Below are 16,987 nucleotides of genomic sequence, written 5' to 3' on the forward strand. Positions count from 1 at the left end.
GCAGGCCGCGCTGGCCGAGCCCAGAGCGCATCGATGGGAGGCGGGGGGAGAGAAGGCTCTCGCGGCTGCCGGTGTCCCTCCCATCGATGGCTCCGGCATCGCCTACCTAGGCATGAGGAAGTAAGGAGGGAATTCGTGGTGATTTTGAACCACGCGTTTCATTAACCTAGTGATGATGATGATGTTATCCATTCGTTCGTTCTCGATCCTTGGCGACCCGATATGCAAGCAATTGCATCATGATTTATAACGCCTCAATGCTCAGTGCTTGTTTTCCTTTTATTTGTTTGTTTTATTTTATTTCGATGTGCATGATCATTCTTGCATTATTTTAACGGGCAGTTAGGTTGGAGCCCGGAAGAACCTTGGAGAGCTATAAGATTTTGATTGTATGAGCTTGAGTCGAGGCTCCCTGCATTAGGAAGCACCAGGAATTGCAAGGTTTCCCCGAGTCCTATCCCAGTCAGAAGGTAGGAGGGGTGTTTGCAAAGAGGAGTCAGGATGCAAAGGTACAATTAGACCAGGAATTTCCGAGCTCTAAAGAGAGATCCCAAATTACAAGCGATCTCTAGATGACAGAGATCAGTTCCCTGGTAAAAATAATTTCAGGAGGCAGCAGCCATATTGGTCTGTAATAGAAGAGTAAGATTGAAGTCCAGTAGTCCCTAACAATGAGATTTTGGTGGTATGAGCAAAACTCCCTTCATCAGATGTTAGCAGGAATGGAAAGACCTGGGTGTTTTTATTCTAGTCAGAAGGTAGGAGGGGTGTTTGCAACGAGTCAGGATGGATGCAAAGGAAAAATTAGACTAGGGCTTGTAACATGGGTTTTCAAACTCCAGGGAGAGATAGGAGACCTCCCAGAATTACCAGTGATCTCTAGGTGTCAGTGATCAGTTCCCCAAGTGAAAATAGTTTCAAGTGGGCAGCCATGTTGCTCTGCAGTAGAAGAGCAAGATTCAAGTACACTAGCACTTTACAGTCCAATTCAGTTTCAGGGTATTAACTTTTGAGAGTCCAATGTCCCTTCATCCGACATGAATCTTTTACAACACCCCTCCCACCTTCTGATATAGCTCAACTGGAAGCACATTCCAAAGTTCAGAGGCAACCACAGAAAAGGCTCTTGAATTTTGTATTCCTGCATGAAAAAGGGTTGGACTCGATGACCCTTGTGGCACCTTCTAACCCTGATTATGTGTGGTCCAAAATTGGTACTATCTGGAATTATTCATTGGCATTATTGATATTTTTGTTTTAGTGTGCAATGTCCATTATTCTTCTCTTGGGTCATTTTAATTTGGATTGTGTACTGTTTTATCATGTTAAGCTTTAGTGAACATTCTTGTTTTGTAACACATGATGAATTGCTATTAATATTATTTTAATGCGCCATTAGTCATTCTTGCATTATTTTAATGTGCTGTAACTTGGTATTGATATTTTTACGATATAGTATTCCTTACTGATCATTACTTATGTTAATAATTTTAGTATGCATTTTACTTATTAATAGTGATCATTCTTATCAATTGTATTTTAAAAGATGGATTTGTATTATTTTAATATGGTTTATTATTAATCACCATTCTTCAAAATTATTATGTAAACAAAGGTCTAAGCTAGATAACCCAGGCTAACTTGATTTTTGTCAGGTCTAGGTAGCTAAGCAGGGTTGGCCCTGGTTAGTACTTGGATGGGAAACTACCAAGGAATGCCAGGGTCGTTATGCAGAAAGCAACGGCAAACCACCTCTCGCTGTTTCAGGGTCACCATCAGTCAGCTGTGACTTGGCAGCAGTTCTGACCACCGTATAAACTAAGCAGTGTATGTGAAAGACCATAAAAACCATTTCTGAGTTCACAATCTGAGGCTGTAATGCTATGTGGGTTTCCTGGGAGTAAGCCCCACTGCAGTCACACTGCAGTGTTTTAATGTTTAATTTATTTATTGTTTTAATTGAAACTATTTGACGTATTTAAACGTTTGATTGTTTTGTGAACCGCCCTGAGCCCTTCGGGGGTAGGGCGGTCTATTAAATTGAATAAATAATAATAATAATAAAGGCCTTGGACGGCACTTAAAAACAATCGGCGCTGACAAAATCATCATATGTCAGCTGCAAAAGGCCACCCTACTCGGCTCTGCACGCATTATTCGTCGATACATCACACAGTCCCAGATGCTTGGGAAGTGTCCGACGTGTGATGCAATACAAAATCCAGCATATTGATCTTGTTTGCTGTGTATAACTGTTTTTGTATCAATATAATAATAACAACAACAACGAGCCAACATGGTGTAGTGGTTAAGAGCAGTGGGCTCTCATTTGGAGAACTGGGTTTGATTCCCCACTCCTCCACGTGAAGCCTGCTGGGTGACCTTGGGCCACTTACAGTTCTCTCAGAACTGTTGGCCCACGTGGCGGTGGGCAATGGCAAACTCCCTCCAAATGTCTCTTGCGTTGAAAACCCTTCAAGGTTGCCACAAGTCAGCGGCGACTTGACAAAACATACACACGCAGACATAAATGGGGTGGTTGGTCTATATCAGTGATAGCGAACCTTTTAGAGACCGAGTGCCCAAACTTCAACCCAAAACCCACTTATTTATTGCAAAGTGCAACACGGCAATTTCACCTGAATACTGAGGTTTTAGTTTTAAAAAAACGGTTGGCTCAACTCTGCACCTCTCTAGCATCTCCGCCTCCACTGCCTCTGCCCCCACTTCGAGCAGCAGCCACCCGGAGCACAGGCACCAGGCCCGCCAGTAGAGTCCTCCCTGCTCACTGCGGTGTGCGCACGCCATGCCCATCGGTCCAGACAAACCTAGATGTGTGCGGGGGGGGGGGGGTTCTGTCCCCCCCACATGATAAACTCTGTGCGTGCGTGCCACAGAGAGGGCTCTGAGTACCACCTCTGGCACGCATGCCATAGGTTCGCCACCACTGGTCTATATGCAAGGCTAAGGCATGCAAAGAAATGAAAATAATTGTGGGGGGGGGGACCTATTTCCACAGATGAGAGTCTCTTGGGTCAGGGAAATCAGCTTACACCAGAGGAAGACACCACCAGTAGCATAATAGATCTGTCTGAAACTCCATCACCCTCACCAAACGGGACTCTTATTCTATTCCAGGTTGCACACAATGTTCAAATAACCACTCAAGTGGGGGGAATAAAAGCATTTTTTTAGCTAAAAGAACTGTCAAGCTAGCTAAACAAAGCCTTAATTGCAAGAACACCAAGCAGAATACTTTCAAGATTCACTGCCTTCACATTTATGCAGAAGTAGGTGCGACGTTGGATGGCATCCACGTCGTAAGGATCCAATTCTCTCCTCAAGCAGCAGCGCTAATTTTCCATGAAGGATTATATTTTTTTTATTAATATTTAAAAGCAGAAGTTAGCCAAAAACTCCCCCCTCGAGTTTGCTATCAATTTCCTCCAGCAGTTTTCTCCCCCTAACCGACTCAGAAACTGGGCACATGTCCCATTTTAAAGCCCACTCGGGCTGGAAGAATTATGCTCTAGCCTGTGGAACTGGGCTCAGAATTCAAGTTGAGAGCAAGCCTAAACAAAGCAGGCTCTGACAACGGGGTTTAATTAATTGCAGAGACAGTCAGGTTGAAGAGGCAATTATCCCCGCCTGAACCAATGAGAGACAGAAGTGTCAAACTTATGTTTGAGCTGAGCCACGGCAGGATCTCAATTACCAACACTTAACGTTTTTTTTTCTGCAAGAGGATTGCAGTCCACAAGGAGTTAAGTCACGACTGCTTGTGATTGGCTGTCTGCGAAAGGCACAATTTTGTGTGAGATTTTGAGGGAGATCCAATGAGAGTGAGCTTGTGAATTGGTGTGCGCTGATTGGGCTAAGCTGATTAAGCTACTCAGTTTGAGAATGACAAACGAGAAGTTCATTCAGACATCCCAGTCTAATATTAGAACAGTGTTCAAGGATTCGTGCTTTTGCTGAGCGTTGGGTACATCCCATGTATAAATATTGACAGTAGAAGAGACCAAGTATACACAATTTGTTGTCTTGCAATTGGTGTAAGATCTAAGTTGCCACTTGAAATGAATATATGAGCGTTGCCATTCCTTAGTGCGTATAGCCAAGTGATACGTGTTGCTACACGCTCTGCATTCACCACATGGATAATGACCACATACAAGTGGGAATGTTTTTTCTTTTAGTCTCATATCTGTCCTTCAAATTCTAAAGTCTACTCTTGGGGGAAGGGAACATCCTGAAATAAATGACACTATATGCCAATGCCTATTAATAATGGATTTAATCCTATTGGCACAAGCGGTGTAGTCCATTGACCATTCAATACATCTTGGAGCAGTACTAACTGGTTATCTGTCAAACAAATTCTTCCTATTTAAACTATTGACTTGCTTAGCAGCCAAAGGTACAGTTTGAGTAGGATATCCTTGGTATTTGAATTGATTGACTAACAATTCATATACAGATATGAGAAAAATCAGGGTCAGATTAAAAGGAGAATCTGTACCATGTCCCTGATGAAAACAAAAAGTGTTCAAAATAAGTACATTGGTTACTTGGTTGTTTTTGTCTCTGAGGAAAACCCCACTCAGATATTAAGCCGGGAGACTTTTGAGAGAGTGGGATTTGGAATATCGAGATTAGGAGAGGAAATGGATTCCAGAGGGATAGTTGGAATTCCTGCTCTTTGAAGCAATGTGTGGGCTAGACCTATTCAGTGGAGAGGCTTGTCTAGAAGCTGGTGTTTTAAGGAACTGGTTTTAAAATATCTGAGGGTAAAAGAAAGGTCGTTTCAAACCAACAGTAAGAACTACTGAATATGGTGTCACCAAAACTGGGGGGTGTATGTTTATTTAAAATAAATTTAATGTAACGTGAAGACAGTAAACTAGTGACCTAAGCCAATCTTGTAACACTAATGAAGATACTGTAACCACTTGAATAAATAATCACTCTACACTAGCCTTTTGTTTATAAGTTGTTGTTCCCTTGGCAAAATTACTTTCCCTGTAAAGAAATTCTTCTTGTTCCATCTTTTTTTACTTTAAAGAGACTCTGGTGCCTCTTTTTTATTTTCTGACAGAGGGGGTTATTTTTGTATTCCCTCCAAACGTATGCCTCTACCTGCCTGAGAAGTGCCCATTTGAGCAGTTAAAGAACACATTTACGATCTATTAGAAATCATAAAGATGGGAGGACACAAAGTGAAAGGAATAAAGTAAAACCACCACCCTAGCACTACCTCATCAGTATAAAAATCAGTTGGTAACTGGTCAGTGACCCCTCAGTGATTTAATTTTGGAGGGAAAACTCCTGAGAGCAGCTTCTTAGGGCAGGAGAGGGGGAAGTTGTCCTACACCAGGCTTTTGAACAGATCTCACTGATTGAAATAAATGGGCTTTGAACTCCCGGATGGACTGTGAATGTCTCCGTAAGATAGAGAATCTTTCAGCATCCCTTTTACTATATATAAGAAATACTGGCAGATGCTGATGCTGGCTTGTATTCTAGCCCAGTTCTCTCCCCACCCACCCCAACAAGAAAAACATCAGGATCTTCCACGTAGGACTTTATTGTAATATGATTTACAAACACTCGGGAGCTTTGCCTGAGAATCTTTCTTCACGATCCAATGACGATCCAACAATTTTGTCTTTTTGGAAAGGAAGCAGGATATACCAGTTGCTGGAACTGTTCCTCTTCTTTACCTACAAACATAGTATTCAGTTAGAACTAAGCCCCAAATGAATTTGATGCTTTGCTTACTACTGACTGCTGGCCCCTAGTAATTCAACAGGAGGGACCCTGCAACATCCCACAGGTTAGGATGGTAAAAATACATCTCCCAAAATCACCATAATGTGTGTCAGAGCACTGCAGGGAAAGGCCAAAAAAATCAGTCCCATTGCACTGCCCAACTTGGCCATGTTACATTCTGAAAACTTGCCCGTATGCTTCAAATGCTGAAACTCCAAGCTCAATATCCAGCATCTCCAGTTAAAGGATTTCTAGTTGCAAAGATAGGGGATGGGGGGAATATCCTTGGACTAAAAATAAGGCCTTCCATTTAGGAGGTATGTTGCACAGGGAAGGATGAGTAAGATGGCCATATTGTCCAAATTCAGAGTGCAGTTCACTGCCATAGTTAGGAATCTGACAAGAATGTTTTTCTAAATCAGACTTAAGCATCCTGGAGGATTGTGGGAGGGCCTTTCCCTGCTGCAGGGCAAACAGTCCATGGGTAACTGGGACAGCTAACTATAGCCCGAAATCCACTCCAAGTAGGGGGCAAGAAAGCTCCCACTGACCTGCAGTCTGCTCGGGGGGGGGGGGGGCCTGAGGTTTGGGAGCTGCATCCTGAATTTTTGCGCAGGACTCAAAAATTACTAAGACTAAGTATTTGGATGGGAGACCCCCCTCCCCCCCCCCAAGGAAATCCAGGATTGCTACGCAGAGGCAGGCAAGGGCAAATCACCTCTAAACGTGTCTTCTCTTGAAAACCCTAAAAGGGAAACTGTAAGTCAGGGGCAACTTGGCGGCACAAAAAGGTACACTCTTGGTCTGGAAAACACTGGCTGAGATTTCACAAACTGCGGGGAAACCAGGGAAGGGCTTTTGGAATCCTTCTCAACCCACTGATTCTAAGAATTTGACAGATGTCACCACATGAGTGGGTAATGCAGCTTGAAGCTACTATATGATAAGGTAGTTTCAGAGGGCAGCCATTTTGATCTGCAGTAGAACAACTAGATTCAAGTTCAGTAGCATCCAGTTTTTCAGGGTATAACCTCTTGAAAGTCAAAGTACCCTTTGTATTCTGACATAAGGAGCTGTGACTCTTGATGTTTAAAGTCTTGTAAGCCACCCTGAGCCTGGCTTTGGTCAGGAATGGACGGCGTATAAACATTAAAATAAAATAAAAGCTTATATCCCAAAAAATATTTTTGATTTCTAAAGTACTACTGGACTTGAAGCTAACTGTATTACAGAAAATCAACATGTCTGTTTGACAAAGCGGTACTGTGACTCAGATATGGTTCTACAACAAACATGAGCGTTCAATTCCAGCTACACTGATTCACAGGGCCAGGACAGATGCAATACAGTGCAGAACACTCATGCAATTCCAGTCGTTCCCAAGCAAGCCCATCTAGCAGGTGAGACACATCGGTCCCCTTCCTCATTCCATTTCAGATTCTTCTTTTCTCTCATTACCTTGTTTAGCTTTTTCTAAGTCTAGGTTACAGCATCACTTTACCTGTGGACTCTGGCTGGGATTCGCTTCCCGATTTGCCCCTAGTGCCTAGTTGGGGGGGTGTTAAATTAAAAAAAAAAGACACAGAACAAGCAATGAAGCATTAAGTCATGCAAATTGAGGCCAACTCATCACTGTGATTTTCATCCAACATGCAAGGCGGAGCCAAAACAACACAAGATGGTGTGCAAAAAGCTCATTGGGAAGAATGGATTAAGAGCAAAGCACATTCAATTTTGTTTCCCCGTTTTCATTCCACAGTGCTGCTTCCGAATCAAGCAGAAATCAAAAGGCTGTTGCAGGGAGTTCAGCGCACAAGCTGACCCACAGACGGATTGCTTTCAGCCACTCAGATTCTCCACACTCGATTATCCCCCCACCCCACCAACAAATCTAGCCCTGCTAGGAGCGTTGCAATAGCTTAGCTAATCATAGCCTACTAGACCCTGAACTTTCAGAGGAGGAGAACAGATCTATAGATCCAATTCAAGCGCAGGATGTAAGGGAAAGCCACTCTTCTAGCTTCTGCAGGCAGTGTGGAATTAATGAGCCTCCCCCAATCATTTATTTATTTATTAAACTTATAGGCCGCCTATCCCCGAAGGGCTCAAGGTAGTGTCATGCATTGATCAGCAGTATTTTGGAAGCAAAACTGAATTCACAGCATCCAACTGAATTCACAGCATTTCTTTTGCTCCTTACCCAAGACAATGGAGTGGACATTAGGAGATCGGGACATAACCGTCAGAAGATTGAATGGCCATAGATACTTACAGAGCGGCGGCTCCAGAGATGATCTCGATCAGCTCTTTGGTGATGACAGCTTGCCGGGTGCGATTGAACGTCAGAGTCAGCTTGTCAATCATCTCAGCTACGAAAAGAGGAGGACAAGTTCAGGCAGCCAAGAATATTGACAGCTTCTCAACCAATGGCATTGGCCCATTTATTTATCAGTCTGTTTTTCACTTTGCTCTCTTCGCCATAGCAGGTTCAGAGCGGCTTATACGATAATGGCTTATATGATTTAAAAATGCATTATACACACAGTAAACAATATGCTGTAAAACATATAAACGTAGCACATTCAACCAGGATGAAACTCTGGATATTCCCAACCCTATCCTAAAAACCAAACCACAGAACTAATAGATGATAAATTCTGCATCTTGATTTTTTTGCAAAATGCATTTTACATTCACTCTGGAATGATGAGGAATTTCCCCCATAAGTGGGCAACAACTAACTTAAGACAAACATCTCAAGATTTCACAGATCTGGAATTAAAATATTCTTCAGCTGAGGCTACTGAGAAGAGCTGATTGAAGAAAAGCAAACTCTTCAACACTCATAGTCCAATTTTAGACATGTTTACTCATAACGAAGACCGGTGGGAAGCAACAGGCTTTCCCTCCCGTATCAGCGTACATCAGATTGCAGACCTGAGTTTGGAATTTAGCCTGATCAAATCAGAAGAGCTACTTTTGGGTAAACTCAAGCCTATTAGAGCTCCCCAGTGGAAGAGACAGTGTGGAGCAGTGGTTAGAGGGGTGCACTGAACAGACCCAGCCTGAGCTTAGGGGATAGATGAGCTACATTTGATGTCACTGGAATTATCAGATATCGCTGCTTGGGAAATACAACGGAGAACGATGGAGTGTTAACTTTTAACATATGCATATCTGCAATTGTTTATTGATTAGTCTGTGCCCTTTTAATTGTTTTATTGTATTATTCTAACTATATATTGAACTGGGAATGTTGTATTAATGGGCTGTAAGGGGTCCTGAGCCTGGCTTTTGGCTGGGGCAGGGTAGAAATCTAAGGCTCATTCCGCACATGCAGAATAATGCACTTTCAAACTGCTTTCAGTGCTCTTTGAAGCTGTGCGGAATGGCAAAATCCATTTGCAAACAGTTGTGAAAGTGGTTTAAAACGCATTATTTTGCGGGTGCGGAAAGGGCCTAATAAAAATAAAGTGAAGAGGAAGGGGGAACTCTACTTCCTGAGCCCTTCGGGGGAGGGCGGTATATAAATCTAATCAAAAAATCACTCACTCACTTGGGGGCCCACAGTTTCTGGGAGGGAGGGAGGGAGGGATAAAAACACAATTGGTGTTCCTTAGATGAACCAATATAAAGAACCGTGCAGTGGTAAATAGCAGGGAAAAGAACAACCTGTTCTTTTCCCTGTTCCTTAGATGGAACCATGCCTCTTGTAAAGCTAGACACCAGGCGCCTCTTCTAGCCAATACAGAAGCGGAATTTTTCTTATTCTCCATTCAGATTTGTACATCAGTTGCATCAAAGCAGCCACAGTGCCCCAACGACCCGGGCTCAGGTTCCTTACAGGCGTTTTTGCTGGCGTTGTCCATGGCCGTCATCCTGGCACTCTGTTCACTGGTGGTGGCCTCCTTCAAGGAGTAGAAGATGATGTTGGCCAGCGTATATTCCTGATAGTTTCGCAGGACGTCTGCGTCGATGTCATCGTAGATGCTAATGCTTTCTGCAAACAGAAGTACAGAAACAGAGAAGAAAGTTATCTCAGCTTGGGTGTGGGGGACAAGCCAGCAAAATCAGATGTAGAAAAGCAGAAGTTCAAACTATTTCATTAGTTTCACTGGGCTATGAGTGAGTTCCAAAATCATTCTGCATTTGCAACCCACATGACATTCTAAGGAGATCTTTCACATTCCAGCAATAAGCAACTCTTGTGGTCTACAATTCTAACTCTGGCTCATTCCACACATGCAGAATAATGTACTTTCAAACTGCTTTCAGTGCTCTTTGAAACTGTGTGGAATAGCAAAATCCACATGCAAACAGTTGTGAAAGTGGTTTGAAAACGCATTATTTTGCGTGTACGGAAGGGGCCTCTATTTCATTGTTTATTGAGTGTCTCAGTGTACTGAGAGCCAGAGTGGTGTAGTGGTTAAGAGCAGGTGCACTCTAATCTGGAGAACCAGATTAGCTTGTGCACTACAACGCATGCCAGCTGGGTGATCTTGGGCTAGTCACAGTTCCTCTTCTTCTTCTACTGATCCTACTGACTCACTCTGTGTGATGTACCTTGAGTGCCAGCAAGAAAGATAGTCTATAAATAATTAACTAAAGAAATGTTGAAGGTGAAGTCACAAAAATCGATGGAAAATAAACGCTCTGTTGTCTTTTCCTCAATGCTCTCTAACTTTTCTGTTGCTTGTCACTCCTTTTTTTTGTCAGCAGAGACCCTCTGGGAACTCCCATTCTCTATGCTCCTTATAGAGGCATGTCACTAAGTTATACAGCTACAACTCCAGCTTTTGGCGAAGGTTTTGGAAGCCTTTCCACATATTTAGCACCAACTGTACTCTTTTAAAATCACAAAAAGAGGCAAAAGATGTCTTGTTTATATTTTCAGTCCCAAACAGTCTGCTTTCCACCCACAGAACACAGGCCAGGTTTAGACTTCTGAAGTCAACCCCCAAACAACCTCTTATCACAAGAAATGGAACACAGTTGCACCCTTGAAAAGTATTTACTCCCAAAAGCTGTTGACTTACCAGCACCTGAAACCGTCTCGAGAGAATAGATTGGTTTCTCGTCTGTCTTGTATGAGATGACTGACCTGCAGGGAAATGAATGCTATTCTTAAATGCTGTCCTGTCTCTGAAGAATCTGTCTACTACATGGTTTGAAATAACTGCTGGGAAATAACTTCCCCATTAAACAAAGTGGCTCACCTGCCAGGTGCACGAGAGGGTCTTTTCAGTGGTAGCCCCACAATTATGAAACATCATCCCCGGGGACGTGCGCCTTGCCCCCTCGCTTCCAACCTTTAGCAGGCCCCTAACGATGATTTTATTGCAAACTGCATATGATTAAATTGTGATTTTAATGCTTGGTTTAACCTTTTTTGCATACCCTATTTTATACGTTTGATTAACACTGCAAGTGGCCTTGACCTTCATGCGGAAGAAAGGCGGCCGATGAACATTTTTGTGGACTTTTTTGGAGAAGATGGGGATATGGTGGAAGACCTGGAGCTAAAAACATCCGCCTTCTAATCTGAAGTCCCGCCTTCTGCTAGGCAGCGTCCTGTCTGGGTCAAAGAGCACCAAGCCTGGGCCATCATTAAGTTCTACTTGAGCTCCTTGCCTGCCAACCTGGGCTACGCCAAACCCGTCCCCAGCGAACGCCACGTTTTAAAACAGCTTTCTTGTTTCCCTTGCCTGAACCGATTGAAGATGACTGATCCCTCGTCAAATTCGTATCCCGAGTTCAGCAGCTCCAAGGTGATGACGGAAGCGTCTCCAAAAGTGGGGGGCTTTCTCCCAACTTCTTTGAAGTTCAACAGGAAGTTACTGCCGTGTGTCCTGGAACGAAAAGAGAGCTTGTGTGCAAAGGCGGTCCCTGACCGCACCCCCTGGGGAAGCAGAAGGCGTGTTTTGCTCTTAAACATCAGGATTTGGCTTCCCTACATCCTAGCCCTGGAGCCTGGCCAGGGTTATTCCAGAAGAAGAGTTTGGATTTTGGACCTTTCTCTCCTGTAAGCAGACTCACAGGGGCTTGCAAAACCCTTCCTCTCCCCACAACAGACACCTTGTGGGGCTGAGAGTGTTTGGAGAGATGTGACTAGTCCCAGCAGGCTTCACGTGGAGCAGCGGGGAAACGAACGCAGTTCACGAGTTAAGAGTCCACCACTGATATGGTGGAGTGGGGAATTGAACCCAGTTCTCCAGATTAGAGTCCACCTGCTCTTAACCACTACACCCCACGGGCTCTAACACATACGCAGAACAGGGCTGGAAGAAAAAGGATTCTAGGACTTTGCAAATGCACATGAGACATCATGAGGCTGCAGCTGGGGATCAAGTCATCAGCTCTGGACACAGTCTTGCCCCTCAGACAGAAAAAGTCAACCTTGCACAACATTACCAATACCTTCATAATACTTCCGTTTATTTAAGGCTTTCAGCAACATAGAACTGGGCAGGAGACAGAAGCCGTGACCTGGACAGCTCAGGGAACCCGATCTCATCAGATCTTGGCTAATAAACAAGGTTTGCCCTGGTTAGTATTTGGATAGCAGACCACCCAGAAGCCCAGGGGCAGGCAATGGCAAACTACCTCTGAACAACTCCTGCCTTCAAAACTCTATAGGGGTCTCTGTAAGTTGGCTGAGATTTGATGGAGTTTTTCACTACCAAGGGGCAAGATTCCACTGACCTTTTTCTTGGTAAAAGTAGTACCCTGTGCAAGCACTGGGCTATTATTGGCCCATGGGATGATATCACATCACAGCATTTGAAAGAGAAATGAAACACTGGGCATTCAAAACTGTTGTCACTCTTAGCCAATCACCCATTATTTGACTTAGGGGACTCTCACAGAAGGGATCCTCTTTGCACGCCCCCTTCCACCACCACCACCCAGTATCTCCCCTCCCCCGTAACTTTCCCCTGCCAGGCAAAAGAAGCAGATGGCTTCTGAGAAGAGGCTGCTCCTCTCTGAGACAAGCAGTACATGACAGCGTTCCTTTCACTTTGTATAAAGGAAAAAACACCCTCATAGATGCAACAGCCCCAAAGCGACCACTGCATGCACAGGGAGCAATAGCCGTAAGGAGTCTCAATGTGGCTTTAAAACTCCTTCCCTTCCTCTCCCTCACAGTATGGGGGGGATACCTGAGGTGCGTGGGGCTGAGAGAGTTCTGAGAGAACTGTGACTAGCCCAAGGTCACACAGCAGGCATCATATGGAGGAGTGGGGAAACAAATCCAGTTTGCCAGATCAGAGCCCGCCGCTCATGTGGTGGAGTGGGGAATCGAACCTGGTTCTCCAGATTAGAGTCCACCGGACTTAACTACTGCACCAGGTACAAGCATGCTGGGTTTGCCCACTACCTCCACGATACATGGTGTATTTGCCATCTTTTGCGCATATTACTTCAATGTCTAATACACTGCAATGCACAGAATGCTGAACGTGGACCTGGGAGACCCACATGCAAACCCCCACGCAGCCATGAAACTCACTAGATGATCTGGGGGCACTCTCTCTCATTGGGTCTAACTGCTTTGAGGATAAATGCAATAGCCTCTATATAGCGTCTATCCTCAAGCACTTCAGAGGGAGTACGGGGCAGAAATAGGGAAACGCTGAAGGTATCTCAGCTCTCTACCTACAAGAGCTATGGGATGTAATGCATTTTGAGGACTACACAACACAACGGGCCTTTAGCAGTCATACAGCGACTATGACCACCTTACACCTCAATCCTGAAAACATCAAGCCAATCCTCAGCCCTCTTCTTCACAAATAGTTCAGTAAATTCAAACATGATAAAAGGTTTTGGATCTCATTCAAGGCTCCTATCATCATGTTGAAAAACAACAAGAATATATACAGCAGGAAACCAGAAAAGTACATGAAGCAACAGGTACAAAGCTGTATATAAATATATTGCAAGTCATGTTCAACAACCACCACCTTTATTAGGCATTTCAAATAGGCTCTAGAGCGTTACCAGACATTTATGAAGTACAAATCAAGAGTACATTCAAAACGCAGACAGAAAGACTGTATATAGCAGTATACACTACTTAGAAAGTTCTGTCACTTGCAAAAGAAATTTTGCTACTTTTTCCAAGAGCATGACATCTGTATTGTTTAACAGAAGCTCCACAACAGAACTGTCAGAGTCTCTTTCATTGTCTAGGGCCAACCTGGGAGGAAATTCCTAATGCTCACATATCTCAGACAGTCAAGAATAATGTGAGCAAGAGTCTCCACTTGGTTTTTATAGTGTGGACAAACCCGATCCTGGAGAGGGATGGATAAGTAACGACCCTTTGTAATGGCCAATGGGAAAGTATTGGATCTGGCCCTTGTGATAATCCATCTCTGTTGGGGTTCAGTTAATAATTCAAGATATTTGGCTATGTGCCCCTGTTCCAGTATTATTCCGACAGAGAGGGGTGAGCATGATTTATTTGCTTGCCCCAACAGGATACAGTATTCCTGTTCTAAAAGTCGGCTTTTTAAGGTTTGGAAAATCTCTCTGGGTGACAATGCAAGTCATGTATTATCAAAATGCATACATATATTTCATTATAAGTAGAGCATAATCCAAAACCTAATGTGCTATAACAAATTTTTAAAAATCTTCCAAAAACAACAACCCTGTGAGGTAGTATTGTGATCAATGTCCAGAGTAACCTGACCAAACAGGTCTCTTTCTTATGCTGCTAAAGATTCTTCAGTCTTGTATAAGCACAGCCCATGGCTTGAACGAAGCGTATGACCAAGCTGAGTAAATAAGAGAGGTCGAAGAATATCTTGTAGTACTCACAGTTACACGCACTAGCGTTCAATGTAAAGGGCTACTGTGGTGGCATAGCTCAGGTGTAATCAATTAGCAGAAGACTGACTCACAAACAATTCAGGAGATTCAAACATGATAAAAGGCTTTGGATTCAGCGCAAGGCTCTTATTATGGAGTTACCTTTGAAGAAGGCCTCTGAGCTTGTCGCCCACTCCGATCACCTTGACCTCCTTGCCCACATTCGTCAGAGCAGAAATTTGACTCTTGATGTTTTTAGCCACCGAAGTGTGGATGGCACCACAGAGCCCACGGTCAGAGGACACGCCAATCAGGAGGTGCTTCTTCTTGTCTTCTGGTGCCTTGATTTCGGCCTTCTCATAGAGAGCTGGAAAAAAGAGGGGAAAACCTTCAGAGCACAATGATGCCTAAAAACTAGCAAAAAACAGCGGTCTCTGGCAAACATGGAGATGGGACTTGTTTTCATTGCTGCTTACTTCATTGTCCCACAAGCACAGCATTTTAAAATTGCTCCAAAGAGGGCAGCCTTCGAAGCGCCGCCATCAAAGAGGAGGCTTGCCTTACCCAGAGCCCCTGTTCCATAAACTCTTGCAGGCTTTAAGTCCCGTTCCGCCCTGGAATACTTTGCAGCAGCAACCATCTTCATGGACTTGGTTATTTTCTGGATGTTCTTGATAGACTTTAAGCGCCTGGTAACTGTAAAGATTAGAAAGCACCAAGTAAGGAAAGGCTAAAGAGAACTTTCAAAGGCAGTTCTTCTGAGACATAATGTTGAATTACTCAAATAAGTGCAGGATCAGTCAGCTTTAGGCTTTATGAGAGCACAGTGGGTCGAGTCTACTTCATGGCGCCTGAGTTCTCCCAGTTAGTTGCAGGGGAAGAGAAGTTGAGACAAACTACCCACAACAGCTGACCACCAACGCCAGCCACTATCCCCCATGTAAAAAGGGGAAATACTTACTGTCTTTCAAAGTTGCCATATTCCTAACTTGGACCCTGAAAAAAATTAAACACGTTATTGCATACTTTAGCTGTTAAAGATTTTTGCCTCTTCGCTACAGTACAAATATCAGACAGCTGAACATAAGAAAAGGTAGGCTATAAATATTTCAGTTTGTTAGGTTATGTACGCAAGATGCTATGCCCCTCTACAAATTTCACATGCAAGTGCATGCCAACGCCCTAAATGAAGATGTGTTGTCACACACTCAGTTTCGCAGAAGTGCCCCAGCACACACCAGACAGTGTGGTTGCTTTGGCAGCAAGGATTCCCACAATTGTGGTGCGCTTATCTGCTTTACAGTTCAAATTTACCTCCCTAAATGAATTTCCATTGGACCCACATTCCCTACAGTGTACCATTCTGTGGTTTTATATTGATCAGAGAAAACATTACATTCCTGCGCTATGTTGATTGCAAAACAACAGATTACAGCATGAACTGGAAAACAGTTATAACAACATTGTGAAGTCTGAAATAAGGCATCAACACAAATGCCAGACAACTCTGCACCCCTCTCCAGGGCTGAAATTACTCAAGACTGGCAGCAGCTATCCAGGGTCCCGAGTAGAGGTCTTTCACATCACCTGCTGCCTGGTCCTTTTAACTGAGGAGGCCGGGGATTGGGCCTGAGGCCTTCCTCAAGCGAAGCAAATGCTCTACTACGGAGCCCTGGCCCCTTCTTAAAATACACAGACGAAGCTGCCTGTCTATCACCGTCAATACTGTGGATTTTAGGCACAGGAGTTCCACAACACCTACTGCCAGATCCTTTAATTGGAGATGCCAGGGCTTTTGGAAGCCCAAATGGATGCTCCCTCACTGAGCTACAGCATTTCAGGTGAAGGACTTTTACAACACCTCCTACCTGATTCTCAGCTGGAGATCAAACCCAGAACCTTCTGCAAGTCATGCAGATGCTCTGCCACTCAGCCATAGCGCCACCCATCCTTCCTCCGCCCAAGCTCCAGAGGAGCTGTCACAGAAGACAATGGTGCACTTGACAAATGACTACCTAGTTCAGAACCAGGCAAGCACCACTGCAAATAACCTCACAGGCTGCTGTAGCATTGGTGCAATGAGGCACAGAATGGGCACCTCTGAACATGTGCAGAGTGCAGGCCTCCCCTAACCGGCCACAGAGGGCAACTGGGGGAAAGGAAGGAGATTCCGCCTTCATACCATTGAGGTTGCAAGACCAGGGCCCCTCCGGCCACGACTGCTCCTCGGGACAGCATCTTCGGCCGGGGGCGGCTTCGATCCCTCCCGCCTTTCCTCCTTCCTTCCCTCCCGTGGCCTCTTCAGCCTCCTTCCCGGCCACTGAAGGTCAGACCCGCCGCACCGCGCATGCGCCGCAGTCTCGCTCCAGTCGAAAGCCACTTGAGGCCCGTCCTCAGG

General features: G+C 44.4%; 1 protein-coding gene across 3 annotated transcripts; it reads right to left on the reverse strand.

The window, feature by feature from the left end:
- Window positions 1-5,571: 5,571 nt before the first annotated feature.
- Window positions 5,572-16,978, reverse strand: ATP5F1C (ATP synthase F1 subunit gamma). Of its 3 annotated transcripts, XM_048499553.1 has the most exons (10): window positions 16,772-16,978; window positions 15,551-15,585; window positions 15,154-15,285; window positions 14,752-14,956; window positions 11,478-11,621; window positions 10,809-10,873; window positions 9,617-9,772; window positions 8,045-8,141; window positions 7,274-7,318; window positions 5,572-5,723 (listed from the first exon to the last, which is right to left on the reverse strand). In XM_048499553.1, exons 1-9 carry the CDS (start codon window positions 16,825-16,827, stop codon window positions 7,312-7,314), a joined length of 897 nt encoding a protein of 298 aa, XP_048355510.1. In that variant the 5' UTR covers window positions 16,828-16,978; the 3' UTR covers window positions 5,572-5,723; window positions 7,274-7,311. The 3 variants fall into 3 exon arrangements, with proteins under 3 accessions (XP_048355510.1, XP_048355511.1, XP_048355514.1); XM_048499554.1 differs by lacking the exon at window positions 7,274-7,318; XM_048499557.1 differs by lacking the exons at window positions 5,572-5,723; window positions 7,274-7,318 and having other exon boundaries at window positions 8,041-8,141.
- Between the last annotated feature and the right edge of the window lie 9 nt (window positions 16,979-16,987).

The sequence above is a fragment of the Sphaerodactylus townsendi genome, linkage group LG06 (genome assembly GCF_021028975.2).
Source record: "Sphaerodactylus townsendi isolate TG3544 linkage group LG06, MPM_Stown_v2.3, whole genome shotgun sequence".
Taxonomy (NCBI): domain Eukaryota; kingdom Metazoa; phylum Chordata; class Lepidosauria; order Squamata; family Sphaerodactylidae; genus Sphaerodactylus; species Sphaerodactylus townsendi.

Bases quoted from the DNA above. Each gene is read 5' to 3' on its own strand.
- ATP5F1C (XM_048499553.1), bottom strand. From the start codon at position 16,827: ATGCTGTCCCGAGGAGCAGTCGTGGCCGGAGGGGCCCTGGTCTTGCAA. The intron at 15,286-15,550 runs GTAAGTATTTCC...TAATCTTTACAG, and splicing joins TATGGCAACTTTGAAAGACA to TTACCAGGCGCTTAAAGTCT. The intron at 8,142-9,616 runs GTAAGGAACCTG...CTCTTTTCGTAG, and splicing joins CAACGCCAGCAAAAACGCCT to CTGAGATGATTGACAAGCTG.